Below are 22,568 nucleotides of genomic sequence, written 5' to 3' on the forward strand. Positions count from 1 at the left end.
TTTTTATATTTAGTCAAGTTTTGACTAAATATTTTAACATCGAGGGGGAATCGAAACGAGGGTCGTGGTGTATGTGCGTGTGTGTGTGTGTGTGTGTGTCTGTCTGTCTGTCTGTGTGTGTGTGTGTGTGTGTGTAGAGCGATTCAGACTAAACTACCGGACCAATCTTTATGAAATTTGACATGAGAGTTCCTGGGTATGAAATCCCCGAACGTTTTTTTCATTTTTTTGATAAATGTCTTTGATGACGTCATATCCGGCTTTTCGTGAAAGTTGAGGCGGCACTGTCACGCCCTCATTTTTCAACCAAATTGGTTGAAATTTTGGTCAAGTAATCTTCGACGAAGCCCGGACTTAGGTATTGCATTTCAGCTTGGTGGCTTAAAAATTAATTAATGACTTTGGTCATTAAAAATCTGAAAATTGTAAAAAAAAATAACAATTTATAAAACGATCCAAATTTACGTTTATCTTATTCTCCATCATTTGCTGATTCCAAAAACATATGAATATGTTATATTCGGATTAAAAACAAGCTCTGAAAATTAAATATATAAAAATTATTATCAAAATTAAATTGTCCAAATCAATTTAAAAACACTTTCATCTTATTCCTTGTCGGTTCCTGATTCCAAAAACATATAGATATGATATGTTTGGATTAAAAACACGCTCAGAAAGTTAAAACAAAGACAGGTACAGAAAAGCGTGCTATCCTTCTTAGCGCAACTACTACCCCGCTCTTCTTGTCAATTTCACTGCCTTTGCCATGAGCGGTGGACTGACGATGCTACGAGTATACGGTCTTGCTGAAAAATGGCATTGCGTTCAGTTTCATTCTGTGAGTTCGACAGCTACTTGACTAAATATTGTATTTTCGCCTTACGCGACTTGTTTTCTCTTCCGCTCCTTCCTTCCTTCTCCCCCTTCCTCCTTCTGTTCCTTCCTCTCTTCAATCCACCCATATATCCATCCTTCCTTCCTCCCTCCCATCCTACCTCTCTCTATCCCTCCCTCCCTCCACCCATCCTTCCTCCCTTACCTACTCTTTCCATTTTTTCCTTCCTTCCATCGTTCCTCCATCCATCCATCCATCTATCCTTCTTTTCTCCCTTCCCTACACCTTCCATTCCTTCCTCCCTCCCATCCTCCCTCCCTCCCTCCCTCCATCCATCCTTCCTCCCTCACCTACTCTTTCCATTTTGTCCTTCCTTTCATCGTTCCTCCATCCATCCAGCCACCTATCCTTCTTTCCTCCCTTCCCTACACCTTCCATTCCTTCCTCCCTCCCATCCTCCCTCCCTCTATCCCTCCCTCCCTCCATCCATCCTTCCTCCCTTACCTTCTCTTTCCATTTTGTCCTTCCTTTCATCGTTCCTCCATCCATCCATCCATCCATCCTTCTTTCCTACCTTCCCTACACCTTCCATTCCTTCCTCCCTCCCATCCTCCCTCCCTCTATCCCTCCCTCCCTCCATCCATCCTTCCTCCCTTACCTTCTCTTTCCATTTTGTCCTTCCTTCCATCGTTCCTCCATCCATCCATCCATCTATCCTTCTTTCCTCCCTTCCCTACACCTTCCATTCCTTCCTCCCTCCCATCCTCCCTCCCTCTATCCCTCCCTCCCTCCATCCATCCTTCCTCCCTTACCTTCTCTTTCCATTTTGTCCTTCCTTCCATCGTTCCTCCATCCATCCATCCATCTATCCTTCTTTCCTCCCTTCCTTCCTTTTCTCGCTACTCTTTCCATTCCTTCCTCTCCTCCATCCTCCGTCCATTTTTCCATCCATCCATCCACCAATCCATCCATCCTTCCTTGGTTTAAAGAAACAATTATTCAATTTGTATCATGACAAATAACAATACATGGCTTTTAAGATTACTAACTCAAGCACATAATGCCTATTTTAAGCAATCCTAATAAGAACATAACTAAGGTCAACATGATGGCGAACTAAATACATTAACTCGTTTCATAAAACGATAACAAACAGAAAAACCTGATGCGGAAACAAACAGAAAAGGGGGGGGGGGGGGGGGGGGTGGTAATACAGAAGGTGGGGAAAACAAAACAAAAAAACAACAACAAACAAACATGGGGCACGAGAGAACAAAACAAGTCGCGTAAGGCGAAAATACAATATTTAGTCAAGTAGCTGTCGAACTCACAGAATGAAACTGAACGCAATGCCATTTTACTCGTAGCATCGTCAGGCCACCGCTCATGGCAAAGGCAGTGAAATTGACAAGAAGAGCGGGGTAGTAGTTGCGCTAAGAAGGATAGCACGCTTTTCTGTACCTCTCTTTGTTTTAACTTTCTGAGCGTGTTTTTAATCCAAACATATCATATCTATATGTTTTTGCAATCAGGAACCGACAAGGAATAAGATGAAAGTGTTTTTAAATTGATTTGGACAATTTAATTTTGATAATAATTTTTATATATTTAATTTTCAGAGCTTGTTTTTAATCCGAATATAACATATTTATATGTTTTTGGAATCAGCAAATGATGGAGAATAAGATAAACGTAAATTTGGAGCGATTTATAAATTTTTATTTTTTTTTACAATTTTCCGATTTTTAATGACCAAAGTCATTAATTAATTTTTATGCCACCAAGCTGAAATGCAATACCGAACCCCGGGCTTCGTCGAAGATTACTTGACCAAAATTTGAACCAATTTGGTTGAAAAATGAGGGCGTGACAGTGCCGCCTCAACTTTCACGAAAAGCCGGATATGACGTCATCAAAGACATTTATCAAAAAAATGAAAAAAACGTTCGGGGATTTTATACCCAGGAACTCTCATGTCAAATTTCATAAAGATCGGTCCAGTAGTTTAGTCTGAATCGCTCTACACACACACACAGACACACACACACACACACACACATACACCACGACCCTCGTCTCGATTCCCCCCTCTACGTTAAAATATTTAGTCAAAACTTGACTAAATATAAAAAAGCATAAGGCAAAAAGAAGAAGATGAAGAAGACCTTTGACCTCCTCTCCATTCTTCCATCCATCCATCCATCCATCCATTCTTCTATCCATCCATCCATCCATCCATCAACTCTACCATCCTTCCTTTCTTTCTCCCTCTTTTCTATTGACCTTTGGATGTCCAGCCAGAAAAAGCAGCGCCCAATGCAGCGTCATTCTGGAAGTTTCGATTCCTGCAGCGAAAATATCCGTGATGGTACGCACGACGTGAGTGTCGGAAAACGGCTCCATCGTGTCCTTGCCATCCGCGCGCGCAGCCTCGATCTGAGCCAGCAAGATGCTGTCTGTCAGATCCCGGATGTTGCCTGGGGTAAACGACTTCCGGTGCTCCTCGATGTTCTTGTGAAAAACAGTGTGTGAAACTAAAGCATTAGTAAAGGTCAGTCGTCGTCATCGTCGTTGTCATGATCATCTTAACTGTCGTCATCAAAATCATCATATTTTTTGTCGTCGTCGTCGTCGTCGTCGTCGTCGTCATCATCATCATCATCATCATCATCATCATCATCATCATCATCATCATCATCATCATCATCAACAACAACAACAACAACAACATTTATTATGCATCACCACCACCACCACAACTCGCACAAGTACAAACACCGCCACCACAAACACCATCACCATCACCACTAACAAAACAAACTTTGTGAATGTAGTTCACGAAATGACCACAACCAGAACTACCACCACCACAACCACAAACACGGGTAGATAGCTCAGTCGATAGCGGCGCTGGCTTTGAAACCAGTTGTCCCGGCGAGGGTTCGACCCCACGTTCAGCAACGGATTTATTTCCCAGAGTCAACTTTATGCAGACTCTCCTTGGTGTCCGTGTACATGCATGCGCACGATAAATATCCAAAGGTCACAGCGAAATCTCAGGACCAGGTAAACACGAATACACACAGGGAATGCAGTGGGGAAAGAAGGTAGCGCGATTCTGTCGCTACACGCTATCCCCAGGGGTAGCAGCCCGAGTTTCTTTGGGGAATTCCCTAAGGACAGGAACGAGAGACTTGGCCCAGGCCGCCAACGACTCTCCAATACAAGCTGCATGGTCCCGTGAAGGCTCTACAAAAGACCACCAACTTCATATCCAGAGCTGGACTCCAAGTGAAAAGGCGATCGAAAAGAAGAAAGAAGTAACGATACAGCTTACCTTGCGAACGTAGTCGGTGAACTGGTCTAGGATCTTCATGGCCCGACGGAAGCGCGGCGTAGGGCAGAACCTCACCAGCGGGACGACGTCTTCAAGGAAACGCTCCTTACTCTCATTGGCAAACTGTTCAACGATGTCCATCACTCGCTCCGGAGGCGGACAGTCCCTGGGCTTGGTCTGCCCAAAAAAGATGCTGTCCAGGATCCTGAACATGAGGAGGGAGGTGTACCCCTGGGGATCGAACGCTCCGGGCTCTGACAGCATCTTGTCCGCTGTGACAGCCACGACCTCGTGCACCGCATTCTCCATCTGAACGCCGCGCATGTAGTGCCTGATGGCTTGCAGGGCCAGCTTGCGTCGGAGCTTCCATCCGGGTCCGTAGTCTGCGAACGAGACGTTTTTGCAGCCGTCTGTCATCTCGTGCAGGCTGTGCTGGTAAGGTCTTCCTGCGAAGTCGGCGCCTGCAGAGCGCAACACAATGGCAAACATTACCGCAATTGGGACAAGAAAGCATGGCAAGTTATAAGTCAACATGGTGCCGTGCCAATCAAAACTTTTAATACTGAGCACAGCAGATAATATGCATCTGTTGATACAATTGCATACAATGATCTTTGTATCCTTAACACCAACGCCCGTCGTCGTCTTCGCAGTCATAGTCGTCGTCATCATCATTGTCACGATTTAGTGACATGGATTGGGAAACGAACACTCTGTGGGGTGCTATTTTCGAATTGCAACCAAAAGCGCCTGTGCTTTTGGCGACGGGCTGGTTTCTGCTGACCGAGCTTGGCACGGGGATTTCGTTTTCTGCACGCCTGGCTGGCATGCAAGGGACGACATTGTGTACAGGGGTTCCACGTGCGTGATTTTGCTGTCTGGACAAAATCAACTGGGAACTGAGCTGTACGTGTGACGATAGTGATTGGTCGCTGGAGTCACGTGATGTTTTTCAAGGTGTTTTGAGGATGACTTGAAACGACACACTTGAACATAAGCAGCAAGAGAGGAAGGGTCGGCGTCTTTTTCCTAAGAGTTTGATGGTATTCAACACGGGGTATAGCATTTTATGTCAACGTGCCGTTCTGCTTGTACAGTAGGGCTTTTAGGAACGTCAAGAAGGGACCACTTTTCGCTGTTTACATGTTGCTGACGACGAGGTTGTCAGGTTGTTTCTTGGCTGAGCGGGGGAAAAAATTCCCACCATAAAGTAAATTCAGCACAAGAGGGAGTGTGGCAGGAAATTCGTCGACGGACGAAAGCCACACAAAGGAAGCGGATTCGCTTAAAGGAGAGCTACTTACATTATATTAGGCTGTTGAGGTATTAAATCGTTATTTAACGGTGTTGACGAGTCTATGTTTGTGGAATGAAATACACTCTGTTGTTCTTTCCAGGTTAGCGGATAATATGCTCGTTGTGACGCTAAAAGTATAATCTGTATATATGGTTTTTGCAGATATGGAGAGAAGGAAGGAAAATAGCTGCATGATTTGTTGTTTTAAAAGTTCGTTTGTGCAGGCCACGTGCTCTATGAAATATGTAAAGGTGACATGTTTGAAGGTGGAGGGTGAAGGGTTGCGTGGCATGTTTAGTGCACCGATGCTTTTTGTTGCAGCCTACTCAGCAGTAACCGGAACATCTTTATCTGGTATCTACTACATACATAACCTGGTGTCGCGGAGCTGTATGCTGTAACCTGGTGTCGCGGAGCTGTATGCTGTAACCTGGTGTCGCGGTGCTGTATGCTGTTGCTGCTGCTGGGATAACCGGTGAGGCCGTCACCGTCTGCAGGGGTCTTCCGGCAGGCAGTGACGTCACCTACACGACCACCCGTTGTCTTCAGCAGCTGAGTGAGGCGCCTGATTTCCCTACGGTTCCCTGCTTCGTTCCACGCCGACTGGATACTACAATCAACGAAGCAGTAGTGGGGAAGGACTATTTACGGGTCGCCCACTCCGTAACTAAAAGCTAAGTGCACCATGTCATTGCGCCTTTAACCACCAAGTCACCTTATGTATTTGTGATTTCATTTGAGTGGTGACAACGTGGGGTGTGTGACACCTGCATTAACCAGCGCTTTTGGCAGAACAGTTAACTTTCCTATCTATACACGGGATCAGCGTGTTATTATCATTTTCTAAACTTTAACTGGCATTTTTTGTCAGTGACCCCTTTTTTACGTTTTGAACGTAAAAACATCTTTTGGCGTGAAGTCTTGAGGGAGGTGGCGAGATAGTATATAAACAGGCGTCTGAAACTTATACTTTTGTTGATTCTATCTATTTGTATGACTGCGAGAGTGGATCGTGGTGTGGTTAGTTAGTTAGCAGTAACTAACCGTTCATTATCACCTTCTGTGATCTATTGAAACGTGACAATCATCATCATCATCATCATCATCATCATCATCATCATCATCATCATCATCATCATCATCATCACCACCACCACCACCACCACCACCACCATCATCATCTCCAGCTTACCTTTCTGGACCAAGGCCTCCGTGATGACCTCAACGCTGTTGAGCGTGACGCACCTGACGGTGCCCAGGTGCACGGTGATGACAGGCCCGTACCTCTCCACGGCCAGACGACGGAGCTTGACGTAGAAGGCCTCCTGGTCGTCCCTGGTCAGCGAAAGGTTGCCCACCAGCGGCCAGGCCCAGGGCCCCGGGGGCAGGCGGTACCGTTTCTTGGCCAGGACGTAAGCCAGGAACCCCACAAGGGTTCCCACCAGCAAGGCTTGGGTTGGGGAAGAACCCGATAAGCGGTTGCTCACGCCTTTGGCGAACGTCAAAACTCCTTGGGATGGTGAAAGCATGTTTTGGCTTCAGTCGGCCCGGTCTGGCTGTGTTCCTGGGTAAAGTAGAGGTCGTGCCGTCTGATTGTGTTTCACTCTCTTGTCCTTTTGCAACGGTTGAAAATATGTTTGTTTGTCTTATTGTGGCAGTAGTAACGAAGCGTCCATTCGGCTGTGTTCCACAGTAATGTCGGGGTCGTGCGTCTGTTTGTGTTTCCTCTCTGTTGTCTTTTGTCTTCTCAAGAGTAAAGTCCTGTGTCAAATACACTGTCATACCAAACTGCTTAAAATCAATTCGTTGTTTTATTGTGGTAGTAGCAGATACTGCGGAGTACACAGTTTGTTTACTGTGCAGTCTCTGGTAGTAGTAACGAAGCGGTCGGTTTTGATGCGTTCCACAGAAAAGTCGACTGTGCGTTTTGGGCCTTTTAGCCCTTTCGAAATCCCGCGTCACATACACTGCCACAGAAAACTGTTACAAATAACTTCGTTTAGATTATAGTGGATGTAGTAACAAATCAGAGTTGCTGCCTGCACTGTTAAATCTGCTAAATGTTTTTGCAAACTGAAATGCTGTTTCGCACACACACACACACACACAGCTACAGCAACCTGTGTCACCCGTCTTAAGTTTGTGGTGTTATTTACTAATCGAGGTCGTCGTACTGTCTAATCGCGGTTATGCTTTAGTTTACCTTTGACAACAAGATAGGTCTCTCGGGTTTTCGTGGTGTTCGGAGTCAGTGCGCACTGTATTATCGCGCGGCAGAAGTCTATTATACTAGAAGTACTTTACTACTATTACCAGCAGTCGACACGCGCTGCTACATATGTCCTTTGACCTTTCCTTGGGGATATACCCGTACTAAAAATAGAATACGGGATTCTGGGAAAGCTGTTCAAGGGCACTCAAGCACTTTATTCGATTTTCAATACATGACTCAAAACCTTTGGAATAAATCAAAAAGAATAAAATATAAGAATATAGAGTTCATAAAAGAAGATTTTGTTGTTGTTGAAAAATTTATAAAAAAATGTTTTACAAAAGTCTTCCCAAGTAGGGGACTCGAACTCGAAACCGCCGGCATCAGTGGAGGCAAACGTCTTACCACACTGCCACAAGGCACACGATCTAATGAACACTGATGTTGACTTGTAGTGTTTCATTTACTTGTGCGCGCGGCTTATGTTTCACGGACTAAAGTGCAGCGTCCCACAATGACAAAGCAAGCATTTGAAACTAAGTTGTTATCAGTCTTATTGTGGTGGTATAGTAGTTAAGCTTCGCCCTTCTCTCTGACCTTGCCATTTGGCGCCCAGTTGTTCCTTGACGCGTCGATCCAGTGTTGATTTCGCCGCGTAAAACGGTAATCTGAAAAAATTTGGATCCTTAAAAAATTTAATGGGAGGTGTGTGTGTGAGAGAGAGTGTGTGTGTGTGTGTGTGTGTGTGTGTGTGTGTGTGTGCGTGTGTGTGTGTGTGTGTGAGTGTGTGTGAGTGTGTGTGTGTGTGTGTGTGTGTGTGTGTGTGTGTGTGTGTGTGTGTGTGTGTGAGGCGTACCGGATGCACCTACAAATTAGTCAAACCCCGCTCGCTTGCATCTCGATACACCGGTGCTTAGCTAGCCGTTTAATTAGCTGTATGCATTACTTATTATTTGTAATTAATTAATTTTTCTGTATCAATAAACTGTACAGTTCTCATGACATTAAAACTAGAAACAAGACGTTACACACAAACACACACACACACACGCACACCACACACACACGCACACACACACACCCACATACACACACGCACACACACACACACACACGCACACCCACACACACACTAACATACACACACACACACACACACACACGCACACACACCTACACACACACGCACAGACACATACACGCACACACACACACACACACACACACACACACACACACACACACACACACACACACACGCACGCAGAACAGGGGTTTCATTTATTCAATTTACTGTCGTAATTGACCATCAATCGAGGAAACAAAATGTACACCCAACATTTTGTATACTTTTTACCCCTTTTGAGTGTCTTGAGTGTCTTGTGGTGTGTGTGTGTGTGTGTGTGCCGTGTGGGCTCGATGACGACGCATGAGAGTTGCTGAAAGGAGAAGGGTTTGTAAACTGTTTGACCCACTTGTGTTTTTAAAGATACAAGTTCCTTCTTTTCTCTGTGAACATTCGTGTAAAGCACCACACGCCCGTTCAGGCTTTCAGTTTACATGGGATTCTTCTTCTTCTTCGTTCATGGGCTTAGACTCCCACGTTCACTCATGTTTTTTTAGCACGAGTGGATTTTTACGTGTATGACCGTTTTTACCCCGCCATTCAGGCAGCATACGCCGATTTCGGGAGAGGCATGCTGGGTATTTTCGTGTTTCTATAACCCACCGAACTCTGACATGGATTACAGGATCTTTTGCGTGCGCACTTGGTCTTGTGCTTGCGTGTACACACGAAGGTGGTTAAGTCACTAAGCAGGTCTGCACATATGTTGACCTGGGAGATCGGAAAAATCTCCACTCTTAGCCCACCAGGCGGCAGCGACCGGGATTCGAACTCACGACCTCCCGATTAGAAGGCCGACGTCTTACCACCACGCCACTGCGCCCGTCATCTACATGGGCTAAGAGCATTCTTTCCCTTTGACACGTGACACTCTGAAACAAACGGAATGTTTGTTCATGAATATCTTTCATAACGGACACAAGTGGCTTTTGATATATTTAAATATATATTCAATGAAATTAATTCACGAACAACTCTGACACTGCACAGAAAGCATTCAGGATGTGGGGATTTTGGTTTGTGTTTAAGCGGAGAGCTGTTTTTCTTCCAAACAATACCCTGGAAAGGTCTAAGAAGTTGAGTCAGATCGTTAAATGAGAACTGTACCTTTAAGTGCAGCTGCACCAACTCATGGGATGCACTTTACTGGCGGTGGATTTTGCCCTCGCTGTGTGATATACGCGGTTACAAAAACACTACTCTTATTGCAACCCGGTTGAAAATGTGTAACGTTTGCTGAGGTCCCTGAGAGTTTCAGTGTTGTGTTCCTTTGAGCCCGTTAAAAAACAAAACATGCAAAAAGAAGTGTGTAGTTTTCACATTTTATGAAATGTTCAGCAATATTTTTAAAAATCGTAGATGGCAGTCATGAAAAGTGAAGTACAAACACACACGCACACACACACACACAGACGCGCGCGCACGCGCGCGCACGTACACACAAACACACACACACGGATTGACTCGCACAATAACAGTCTGTGGAAAACAGATAAACACATAAACACGCGCACACACCCACCCTCACACACGCATCCACACAAACACACACACACACTCACACACAGCACACAAGCAGGATTCACGACCGTTTTTTTTTAAATACTGTTTTAATGTATGCACATCTTGTTAATCACACCACGAAAGAAAAATCAAAATAAGAAAAAAGAAAGCAACCATCACACCCGCACAATTAAAAAAAAACATTCCTGGAAAAAATACACCTTTTGGAATGGATCCGGCGTTTTTGGTATAGACAACAGGAATTTTAATGTCCTACAGGCTGAACAGTTTGCCTCTTACGGACTTGCAGATTTTTATATGATAACGATTTCGTATGATTGTAGTTCGTTTATATACGGTTGCTACCGATGTTCGATAGCTTAGCTTTCCTAATCGCCTGTAACAAGCGAGGAAGTCAAAGAAAAGAATCGCCTTATTTGTTGCGTGGTGTGACAGCGATGGAGTAGGGCAAGGGCGAGTTCAGGAAGAGGCTGACGAGGCGGGTGGTGACCCGATACTCCTGCCCGGGGGCCAGCGACACGGAGAGCGTCTTCAGCAGACAGGCCAGGATCAGCACCAGCTCAGGCTTCACCACCGACTCTCCGATACACGACCTCCGCCCCGTGGAGAACGGCATCCAGCTCTCCTGCTTGGCGCTCAGCTGGCCTGTACCGAGAGATGAAATTATCAGATGAGATGGGGTGAGATATGAGATTGGCCGCTCGATACAAGACCTGCGGCTCGTGGAAAAAGGTATCCTACCCTCCGGTCTTTTACCCGATATATTGATTTTGTGTAAGGGAACCCATGCACATCGGAGATAATTGAGATCATTATTCCCTTTAATGCTAACGGCGTGTTTAAATGATCAAGGAATGCAACTCTTCTACAGAAAAGTTTGTATGTGTGTGCGCGCGCGCGCGCGTGTGTGTACATATATATATATATATACATATATATATATATGTGTGTGTGTGTGTGTGTGTGTGTGTGTGTGTGTGTGTGTGTGTGTGTAACAATACATGTTATAGGCGAATCTTTTGACATACGGAGAGGAAAAAAATCCTTCTTGAAGGACGGTCCCAGAGTCATTTTTGGCTCACGTAAGTGTAGCCTATGCGATGCTAACTTTTGTTTGTCTGTGTGTGTGTATGTGTGTATGTGTGTGATAGAAACTTTAACATTTGACTGAACACCGAAATACTAATTTTACCTAGTTATTATCCAAGCAACAGCTTCAAAGTATTGAAGCAATGATCAACATTTCGTCGGCACGTATGTAGTTAAAGTGTGTATCCAAAGAAAACGGGCGGTGGTGGGTTTTTTTTTTTTGGGGGGGGGGGGGGGGGGTAAAAACAGGTGACTGGTTTGTGTCGTGTGTGGTATGTAGACCAGGTCAGGGGTCAATGTTAAGTCAGATCGCGTGAAGGATTGTGGTATAGATACGGTTCTCACCCGGCTGCAGTTTGCCGATTCGGGGAAGACGATTTCACATTGTTCGGTTTCGTAGCCCCAAAAAGATAGATAAAGAAGATACCAAAAGAGATTTCCTTCAGGTTGATCTGCACAGCATGTTTCCAGTGTGTGCGCGAGGAAGCGCTGTCGAAAGCGCAGTGACGATCTGGCCATCTGGCAGTCGTGTCCCCGTAAGTAGGCTACAGACAGACAGATCTAGATCTAGTGTCTCGCACTCTTACACCGTGTCACCTATGCTTACTGTGTGTGTGCATGTGTGACGGAGTGAATGATTTGTGTTACTGTTTGTCGATTTCTTACGGGAGCCTTGAAGGCTTCGCCTCTTGTGAAACTTAGTTTATTACCAGACATACGCGATCCCTGCATTGTTTTTACCTTCAGCGTCCAGGAAGCGTTCTGGTTTAAACTCCTCAGGTTGCTCCCACTTGCCTGGGTCATGCATGGCTGCCCAGAGGTTGACCAGCACCAACGTGTTCTGTGGCAGGATAGGACACTGTATGTACAAAACTTAACTAACTTGTCACTGCTGCCGCTTTGGGCATTTAATCTGAATGTCATCGTCCTGTGGCAGACAGAGTTCGCCAAAAGCATACACTGTAATTCAATCGAGCTGGGCTTTGGAATGAAACGGATTACCTGATTGTTCAGATTGCCAAAACTCAATATAAACTACCAGTCATCAGTCAAAAACAACACCAACAACAACCCAGCACACGAACAAATTCTAAAGTGTATATCTCGCATACAAACACGACTGACTGCATTTGCACAAATATAAAACCAGAGATAACCGCCCTCACCTTGGGAACATCGTAGCCGCCGACCGTGGTGTCGCACATAGTATTGTGAGGTAGGGAGGTGGGGACGACAGAGGACAGTCGCATCACCTCATACAGCGTCGCTTCACAGTAGGGCAGGTTAGGCTTGTCAGCCAGCTGGGGCAGGCGTGGTCCAGTGGCCGCGTCGATCTCGGCCTGCATGCGGGTTTGAACCTGTAAGACAGTATTTTGATGGATCTAAGGGAGCCATGACTGTCGCAAAATGTAAGCATCGGTGGATCTTGTTTGGTCTATCGAAACTTGGGGCTGTTAACTTTTGGTTCTGTCAAATGTTGGATCTATTGACTCCTTGGTCAAAACAACTTGGAGATATTGACCCATTGGCTCTTGGATATATATTGACTCTTGGATATTTCAGCACTTGAGAATATCTAATATTGCATCAATTGGACCTCAGATCTTCGGACTCTCCAATCTATTAACTCTTCAGTGTGTCTACGTATCTAAACACTGTGACGGTAACAATAAACAGGCCGAGGAACCTGTCGCCGAAGACATCAGCTCCGTCAGTGCAAGCAAGTCTTCGCTTCATGTCTCAAAACCTCAACGAGAAGTTTGCCAAAGGAATCGAGGAGATAAAAAAAAACCTACGTGAATGTGAAGAAAAATCGGGCACAAGTGAAGTGTTCGAAAACGGAATAATGACTTATCCGCTCAAATAAGTGCCACTTGCTACACCTACGATCGATGTTCCAACAACATATCTGACAGAATTTGACTTTTTGTTTGATGCAAATCTTTCGAATCAGACGCGATCTGGTACCCAAATCGCGAAATGAAAACTTGATGTGTAACCTTTCGCGATCATTAGGGCCTACAATGTTGTATATCCCACACCCCAACACCCTTTCGCGATAAACCTTGTGTTTACGCGAATAAACAATTCTGACTTTTTGACTCTTGAATGTGTCTAGTCTTGGGTCTATTATCTTTTTTGTATATCAAGCCTGGGATCTGTCGACGCCTGGGTCTATCCAGCTGACTCTAAGCCGTGCACGAGGATGCAAACGTTGTTTGTAGCTGGCGAGTTTCATTGGACTCACTTTTGTAATCCCCTGAACGTACCTCTAACCGGATTTATTTGTTAACTAGCCGATGAATGGGAGATTCAGTATGATAGATAATAGATAATTTGCATTGATTCATCCTTCCATCAATCCCTCCATCAATACATCCATCCTTCCTTCCTTCCCTCCCTACTCTTTCCCTCCCTACTCTTTCCCTTCCTACCTCTCTTCCATCCAACCCCCCTCCATCCATTTATTCATCCATCCTTCATTCCACCCTCCATCCTTCCTTCCTTTCTCCCTCCTTTTTATTGACCTTTGGATGTCCAGCCAGAAAAAGTAGCGCCCAATGCAGCGTCGTTCTGGAAGTGTCGATTCCTGCAGCTAAAATATCCCAGATCGTTCGAACAACGTGACTGTCGGAAAACTGCTCCATCGTCTCCTTGCCATCCGCACGCGCAGCCTCGATCTGAGCCAGCAAGATGCTGTCTGTCAGATCCCGTATGTTGTCTGGGGAAAATGACTTCCGGTGTTCCTCAATGTTCTTGTGAACGTGTAAAAAACCCAATGTGTGAAACTAATGCATTAGTAAAGGTCAGTCGTCGTCATCGTCGTTGTCATGATCGTCTTTATTGTTGTCATCATAATCATCATCTTCTTTGTCGTCGTCGTCGTCATCATCATTACAAACAACAACAACAACAACAACAACAACAACAACAACAACAACAACAACAACAACAACAGAATCATCATCACCACCACCATCACAACTCGCACAGGTACTAACACCGCCACCACAAATACCATCACCACTATCACTAACAAACCCAATTTTGTAAACATAGTTGACGAAATGACCACAACCAGAACTACCACCACCACAACCACAACCACGGGGATATAGCTCTAAAACCAATTGTCGCTATCGGCGAGCGTTCTACCCCCACGTTCAAGCAAGGGTTTTATTCCACAGAATCACCTTTATGCAGACTCTCCTCGGTGTCCGAACACCCCCGTGTACACACATGCGGACGATAAAGATCCATAGGTCACAGCGAAATCTCAGGCCCAGGAAAACACGAATACACACGGTGAATGCAATGGGGAAACAAGGGTAGCGCGATTCTGTCGCTGCACGCTATTCCCAGGGATAGCAAACCGAATGTCCAAAGGGAATTCCCTAAGGAGAGGAACGACAGACTTAGCCCAGGCCGAAGACCCTCCAAGACAAGCTGCATGGTCCCGAGGAGGCTCTACAAAAGAAAATTAGCTTCATGTCCAGAGCCGGACTACAAGTGTAAACTGTAAAGGCGATCGAAAAAAAGAAAGAAGGAACGATGTACAAAAACAACAACAACACGCGACCCGCACAACTAACCTTGCGAATGTAGTCGGTGAACTGATCCACGACCTTCATGGCCCGACGGAAGCGCGGCGTGGGGCAGAACCTCACCAGCGGGACGACGTCCTCGAGGAAACGCTCCCCACTTTCCTTGGCGAACTGGTCGAAGACGTCCATCACTTGCTCCGGGGGCGGACAGTCCCTGGGTTTTGTCTGCCCGAAAAAGATGCTGTCCAGGATCCTGAACATGAGGACGGAGATGTACCCCTTGGGGTCGAACGCTCCGGGCTCTGCCAGCATCTTGTCCGCTGTGACAGCCACGACCTCGTGCACCGCATTCTCCATCTGAGCGCCGCGCAAGTAGTGCCTGATGGCTTGCAGGGCCAGCTTGCGTCGGAGTTTCCATCCGGGTCCGTAGTCTGCGAACGAGACGCTTTTGCAGCCGTCTATCATCTCGTGCACGCTGTGCTGGTAAGGTCTTCCTGCGAAGTCGGCGCCTGCGGAGCGCAACACCATGGCAAACAGTACGGCCATAGTTAAAAGAAAGCATTGCAAATTATGCGTCAATGGCTGTTGTCTAAAATGGCGACCTACAGGAACATGCTGCCGTGCCAATCACAACGTTTAATTCTGAGCACGGCAGAAGATATGCGTCTGATGCGACCATCGTTTACATTGATCTTTTGATTCTTAACACTAACGCCCGTCGTCGTTGTCGTAATCATCATCATCATCATCATCGTCATCAGCATCAGCAATAGCATCATCATTTTAGCCCTTTCGAATTTATGCGTCGTCGTCGTCGTCGTCGTAATCATCATCATCATCATCATCAACATCGAACGCAGAAGAAGAAGAATCATCATCAACATCATCGTCGTCATCATCATTATCACCATCATCATCACCTTCCCCACCACCACCATCTCCAGCTCACCTTTGTGGACCAAGGCCTCCGTGATGACCTCAACGCTGTTGAGCGTGACGCACCTGATGGTGCCTAGGTGCACGGTGATGACAGGCCCGTACCTCTCCACGGCCAGACGACGGAGCTTGACGTAGAAGGCCTCCTGGTCGTCCCTGGTCAGCGACAGGTTGCCCACCAGCGGCCAGGCCCAGGGCCCCGGGGGCAGGCGGTACCGTTTCTTGGTCAGGACGTAAGCCAGGAACCCCACAAGGGCTCCCACCAGCAAGGCTTGGGTTGGGGAAGAACCCGGTAATCGGTTGCTCACGCCCTTGACGAAGGTCAAAACTCCTTGAGATGGTGACAGCATGTTTTGACTTCAGTCAGCCCGGTCTGGCTGTGTTCCTGGGTAAAGTAGAGGTCGTGCCGTCTGATTGTGTTTCACTCTCTTGTCCTTTTGCAAACGGTTGAAAATATGTTTGTTTGTCTTATTGTGGTAGTAGTAACGGAGCGTCCATTCGGCTGTGTTCCACAGTAATGTCGGGGTCGTGCGTCTGTTTGTGTTTCCTCTCTGTTGTCTTTTTTCTTCTCAAGAGTAAAGTCCTGTGTCAAATACTGTCGCTGCCTCCACACAAGACGCAAGACGGATGTATGTCAAGATTGTAAAACTTTTATTTTCGAGTCATACAGGGCCGTAAAAGACTGCAATAAATCAGAGGAACAGTCATGATTAAGAGCATAAAAACAAGTGCTAAAAGGTGATGCAGGTATACTAGCATCTATCACCTTTTCATTATGCTTTACTTTATCACATGTTTTATCACATGTTTAACATTGCATTTATGACATTATCATTATAAAGTTGAATAAAATGGCAATGCTCAATCTGATCACAGTTCGGTCTTCATTTACAACAATTGCACATTTTCGCCATAGGTTGTCATACACACTTTCTTACAAACACAATATTAACAATGCATATATGTGCATACCTCGTCTTCTCCTAGTGATGGCAGCGCATAACAACAAGGCACGGGGATTGCCCACACAGGTTCCTGAAGAACACAAAATATATGCTTATAACTATACATCAACGAATAAAATCTAAGTTGAACAAACAAGTGATGCGAGAACACACTGGGGCGAGGCAACGATACACTGGGGCGAGACCTTTTTCATATAACCTTTGCCCCCAGCGTTTCGACCAATCAGATTTTAGGGCACGGCAGCCTCTCTCTGATAACCGGAACTAGGGGGCAATAGGTGCCTGGCCTGAAATACCTCTTTCACTTTCGATGCTCGAAGATTACTTTGCCAGAGGATTACTTTGAGAAATTCTGCAAGAAAACGGATTATCTTGTTCAAAATCATGAACAAAAAGTCAAGGACATGCACGAAGGTATGGTTTGAAACTGCTATTGGTGGTATATGGACGAAAGACTTGGCGAACTTCCCCTGCATAAGCGAGGGTGCGTATCGCTAGCGCTACGTGTCATTTGTGCTGAGTGTCATTTGTCCTACGTGTCATTTGTGCTACGTGCCGCTATCGCTACGTTGATTAGTGCTGCAAATAATTTGTCGATGAGTCGTTATCATTCGTTCATTATCACTACGTGTCGACAGCACTACATCTTTTAGCGCGACGTGTCATTATCGCTACGTGTCAATACCACTACTTACTGACGACTCTCTCTTTCTCATTTTTTCAGTCTCTCGCTCTCACTCGTGGTTTGTGTGTGTATATGTATGTCTGTGTATGTATGTGTGTGCGTGTGTCTGTTTCAGTGTGTGTGTGTGTGTGCCTGTGCGTGTGCGTGTGTGTGTGTGTGTGTGTGTGTGACTCTCTATCTCTCTCTCTTGCTCACTCGCTCGCTCACTCACTCTGTCTCTGTCTCTGTTTCTGTGGCCTTAATAATAAACCATTCTGAGTTCTGAGTTCTGAGTTCTGTCTCTCTCCAGGGCCGGACGAGAGGGGGGGGGGGGGCTTTGGGGGCTTTAGGCCCCCCCCCCCCTCAAAAAAAAAAAGAGAGAGAGAGAGAGAGAGAGAGAGAGAGAGAGAGAGAGAGAGAGAGAGAGAGAGAGAGAGAGAGAGAGAGAGAGAGAGAGAGAGAGAGAGAGAGAGAGAGAGGTTAAATTTCTGGTGGTGCTATTTCATTATTTAAATGACTTTTTTGTGCATGAATAGGATAATTTTTCATGTATAAATGTTAAAATTTCTTCAGCCTTCTGCGGCCCCCGGACCCCCGCTTCAACATTTTAGCCCCCCCCCCCCCCCCCCTAAAAACGTACTGGTCCGGCCCTGCTCTCTCTCTCTATCTCTCTCTCTCTCTCTTCTCTCTCTCTCTCTTCTCTCTCTCTCTCTCTCTCGCGCTGAAGGAATATTTTGTTGTTCCTTTCAATTTGCCAGAGATTTGTAATTTTCGGAAGAAAGTCTCTGCATGATTTTCAGTTGTTTCTTTCGGATTTTGATCTTTTTAGAAAAAAAGGGCTTTGTTTTTGACTAATTGTAAGACAGTGTTATTGCATATATTTGTAAATGGAAATATTGACACAAGGTATAACCGAGGATATCGAAACCTTTTCTTCTCTCCCAAATTCTTTTATGAAATGAGAGGGGGAGAGAGAGAGAGGGGGGGGGGGGATTGACAGACAGAAAAAGCGCGAGAAAGCGGAAGAGAGAGAGTTAAAAGGGATGGAGGGTGCTTTTTATTTTATGGTTGGTTGGTTTTAGTTCTTAATGCACTGTTTTTGACAATAGTTTTCATTCGGTAAAAGCCAAATTCAATTACTGCTCGCTCTCTCTCTCTCTCTCTCTCTCTCCAGTCTCTCTCTCTCCAGTCTCTCTCTCTCTCTCTTTCTCTCTCTCTCTTCATTACACACACACACACACACACACACACACACACCGCACACACACACGCACAAACGCATACATACACACGGTATCGTACACACAAACTCACACACAGAAAAACATCCGTGTATGTATATACGGTATCATGCGAGAGAAAGAGAGAGGTAGAGAGTGGGGAGGGGGAAATCCAAGATTAAGGGTGGGTACGAAGTCAACGTAGTTGGCACAGAGACTATAGAGTATACAGTCTGTATACTCTACAGTCTCTGGTTGGCATCGCTGATAGCCGTGCCATTGCCAGACACGAAGTGACTCGAGCAGACTTTTCAATGGCACGACTGTGACAAACCCCTGTCGTCGGATTGCTTGCACCCATCGCGTCCTTCGCTGTTACGCCTTCGCACTTGCACCCATCGGAAAGCCATACAATGACAAATTCTGTCCACCGTATTTCTCTTTCTTCATTCCACTGTTGCACTTGCAGTTGCAAACACAACAGTTTGCCTCGTCGTCTCCGCACTTGACTTTGCACCAAGCCTCGTGTTTAAAGGCAGAGTAAGCCTCCCGTAAACCATCACAGATACGGTCAGGCTTTTACACACAGTACAAACACCATTTCATTTAAACACTCACCATTTGAGAACATCCTAGGTGCCCTCCGTAAAGAGCAAACAATTTTCAAAGAATTTATTTTTGCGTGGTTTATCTTACCCCTGAGCCATCGTGAACCCGTGTGATCCACTTTTCCCTTTTCACAATGCAGTCGTCATAGTTAGTCATTTGAATGCGACTCGACGTGAGCTTATCTACAATAGCACGTTTTTTTTATGCACGAAACAACGGCTGTGGTTCACAAGAACTCTAGCGATGGCTTTTGACTGTTGAGAGGAACGGCGATTTGCACTGATAAACCGGCCGTCGTCTGCTACGACCCTTGCGTGACCCTGCTTCCGGGCTTTTCTTTTTTAAAACTTTCACAACTTCGAATTGTTCTGATCTTGTCTTGATGAAAAACGAATTCTTTTATGATTAAAGAATGTTTGTGTAACAAGCTGTCAATTTATTATTTAGATTTTAAAAGTTAGGTCTAGCGCAAAAACGAGGCGCCGTTGTTGTTAACGGAACAAGTCTACGAAAATAAATTCTTTGAAAATGTCTCACGCTCGACAGAAAGCAGCCAGGATGTTCCCGTTCGGTGAGCGTTCAAATGGAAGTATGCTTGTACTGTATTTAGACGCTCGGGGAGCTCTGTGATGGTTTACGGGAGGCTTACTGTGCCTTTAAGTGAAAAAGTACCTTAAAATTACGCATGAACCCAAAACGATAAAAAACACAACACGTCAAGGTCAAGGCCAAAAGATGGCTCTCGTTCTACCACGCACATTTCCGCAGCAGAAAACAAGTTACAACTCAGGGCCGGATTATCGGGGGGGTTATGGGGGTTGCGCAACCCCCTCCCCCCCCCTCTAGCCTAAACATGTACCTCACTTATTTAAAACATTTTTTTATTATTGTGTATTTTATGCCGTTTCATGCAAGGACCGACCATTTTCCTATCTCAGAATATGACCTACCCATCAGCTTTAAAGCGGCTTTTCCCCCTGACCCTCACAAGGGGCTCTGCCCCTTGACCCCGCCAGGGGGAACATCCCCCTGGACCACCACTGGCAACCCCCCTCCTCCTCTTAGCCTAGTCCGGCCCTGCAACTCCATTATCAGTCATTTTTACCTCAATAGTAGGTTTTCCGAATGAAACGCCGCTTTGGTGCATTAAAACATAATCATATTATGTTGCGAGAACAAGTAATAGAAAACTTTTCATACCTCTCAAGTCCGAGACAATGCCACAAGACTACCCGACCGGTCTGTCTCCACTGCGAGTCGAAATGTCAAGTGACGTTCTAGAGCATATCCGAATCTCGCGCGAACTCGCGCATGACTACGCAAAACACATTTACCCTGGAAAAGCGTGCAAGGCGGCACAGGCGCTCGACCGACAAAAAACAACAAGCATTGCGGCAGCAACAAATACACTGTCATATCAAACTGCTTAAAATCAATTCGTTGTTTTATTGTGGTAGTAGCAGATACTGCGGAGTACACAGTTTGTTTACTGTGCAGTCTCTGGTAGTAGTAACGAAGCGTTCGGTTTTGATGCGTTCCACAGAAAAGTCGACTGTGCGTTTTGGGCCTTTCAGCCCTTTCGAAATCCCGCGTCACATACACTGCCACAGAAAACTGTAACTCGAGACCGCCGGCATTGGAGGCAAACGTCTTACCACACTGCCACAAGGCACACGAACTAATGAACACTGATGTTGACTTGTAGTGTTTCATTTACTTGTGCGCGCGGCTTATGTTTCACGGACTAAAGTGCAGCGTCCCACAATGACAAAGCAAGCATTTGAAACTAAGTTGTCAGCCTCATTGTGGTGGTATAGTAGTTAAGCTTCGCCCTTCTCTCTGACCTTGCCCTTTGGCGCCCAGTTGTTCCTTGACTCGTCGATCCGGTGTTGATTTCGCCGCGTAAACCGGTAATCTGAAAACATTAGGATCCTTAAATGGGAGGTGTGTGTGTGTGTGTGTGTGTGTGTGTGTGTGTGAGTGTGTGTGTGTGTGTGTATGTGTGAGTGTGTGTGTGAGTGTGTGTGTGTGTCAGTGTGTGTATGTGTGAGTGTGTGTGTGAGTGTGTGTGTGTGTCAGTGTGTGTCAGTGTGTGTGTGTGTGTGTGTGTGTGTGTGTGTCAATGTGTGTCAGTGTGTGTGTGTGTGTGTGTATGTGAGTGTGTGTGTGTGTGTCAGTGTGTGTGTGTGTGTGTGTGTGTGTGTGAGGCGTACGATGCACCTACAAATTAGTCAAACCCCGCTCGCTTGCATCTCGATACACCGGTGCATACCTAGCCGTTTAATTAGCTGTATGCATTACTTATTATTTGTAATTAATTAATTTTTCTGTATCAATAAACTGTACAGTTCTCATGACATTTAAACTAGAAACAACACGTTACACACACACACACGCACACCACACACACACGCACACACATACCCACACACATACGCACACACACACCCACACACATACACGCGCACACACACACACACACACACACACACACACACACACACGCACAACAGGTGTTTCATTTATTCAATTTACTGTCGTAATTGACCATCAATCGAGGAAACAAAATGTACACCCCACATTTTGGATACCTTTTACCCCTTTTTCCAGCGTCGCGGACGACGCTGGTATCTGTGGTTGGGAAGAACGTGCCTGTGGAGAATTAGTCTCCAAGCCAAAGCGCGCTGACTCTCCAAGCCAAAACAATTTCAAAGCTGAAAAAAAATGTACAATTTACGCGAAACGATTAAACACAGCTTTCGGGTGGTTTTTTTTAATCTAAGATGTACATAAATATACCACTCCGACCATAAGGAAAAGAAAAAAAGACACACAAAAAAAAAGACCGAGAGGAGCCGAGTCAATCCGAGACCAACCGAGAGGACGTGTTTCGCGCCGTTTCGACGTCGTTTGTTCAGATGCGGCCGGTTGGATCAGTTGCGGTCATACAGGGGCGCCTTGCACAAGAAAAGATCTTCAACAATCCCGATCATCATCATGGTACAATAATGTTTTGTGCGCCCCCATGTATGTGTTCTGTGCTAATAATGCACGGTTGTGAAATGTCCGTACACATTTTGTGGCACTATGTAATTGTTAGTGCATCCTCCGGCGGATGCTTCGTGCTAAAAATGCACTTCCATTAAAATATTGTACGCTCATGTCAGTAATATATTTTCAATTGTTTCTCTGTCAATTTCAAGTGT

The 22,568-nt window shown here is 45.6% G+C and overlaps 2 protein-coding genes across 4 annotated transcripts in view; both read right to left on the reverse strand.

Moving 5' to 3' along the window:
- The window catches only part of LOC138975341 (cytochrome P450 1A1-like), a 10,823-nt gene extending 3,189 nt beyond the window's left edge, over positions 1 to 7,634 (reverse strand). Inside the window, exons 1-3 of one of the 3 annotated variants that reach the window (XM_070348003.1) lie at positions 6,665 to 7,634; positions 4,176 to 4,636; positions 3,215 to 3,349 (exon numbers count right to left, since the gene is read on the reverse strand). In XM_070348003.1, the coding sequence (XP_070204104.1) occupies positions 3,215 to 3,349; positions 4,176 to 4,636; positions 6,665 to 7,001 (933 nt within the window). In that variant the 5' untranslated portion in view covers positions 7,002 to 7,634. Of the gene's footprint in view, positions 1 to 3,121; positions 3,350 to 4,175; positions 4,637 to 6,664 lie in introns of all 3 variants that reach the window. The other 2 variants (XM_070348002.1, XM_070348004.1) reach the window with 2 other exon arrangements.
- Positions 7,635 to 10,401: 2,767 nt separating this feature from the next.
- Positions 10,402 to 20,804, reverse strand: LOC138975343 (cytochrome P450 1A1-like). The gene is made up of 8 exons (XM_070348005.1): positions 20,563 to 20,804; positions 16,877 to 16,939; positions 15,918 to 16,586; positions 15,017 to 15,477; positions 13,952 to 14,179; positions 12,590 to 12,781; positions 12,165 to 12,264; positions 10,402 to 10,979 (listed from the first exon to the last, which is right to left on the reverse strand). Exons 3-8 carry the CDS (start codon positions 16,252 to 16,254, stop codon positions 10,747 to 10,749), a joined length of 1,551 nt encoding a protein of 516 aa, XP_070204106.1. The 5' UTR covers positions 16,255 to 16,586; positions 16,877 to 16,939; positions 20,563 to 20,804; the 3' UTR covers positions 10,402 to 10,746.
- Between the last annotated feature and the right edge of the window lie 1,764 nt (positions 20,805 to 22,568).

This window comes from Littorina saxatilis, linkage group LG9, assembly GCF_037325665.1.
Source record: "Littorina saxatilis isolate snail1 linkage group LG9, US_GU_Lsax_2.0, whole genome shotgun sequence".
Taxonomy (NCBI): domain Eukaryota; kingdom Metazoa; phylum Mollusca; class Gastropoda; order Littorinimorpha; family Littorinidae; genus Littorina; species Littorina saxatilis.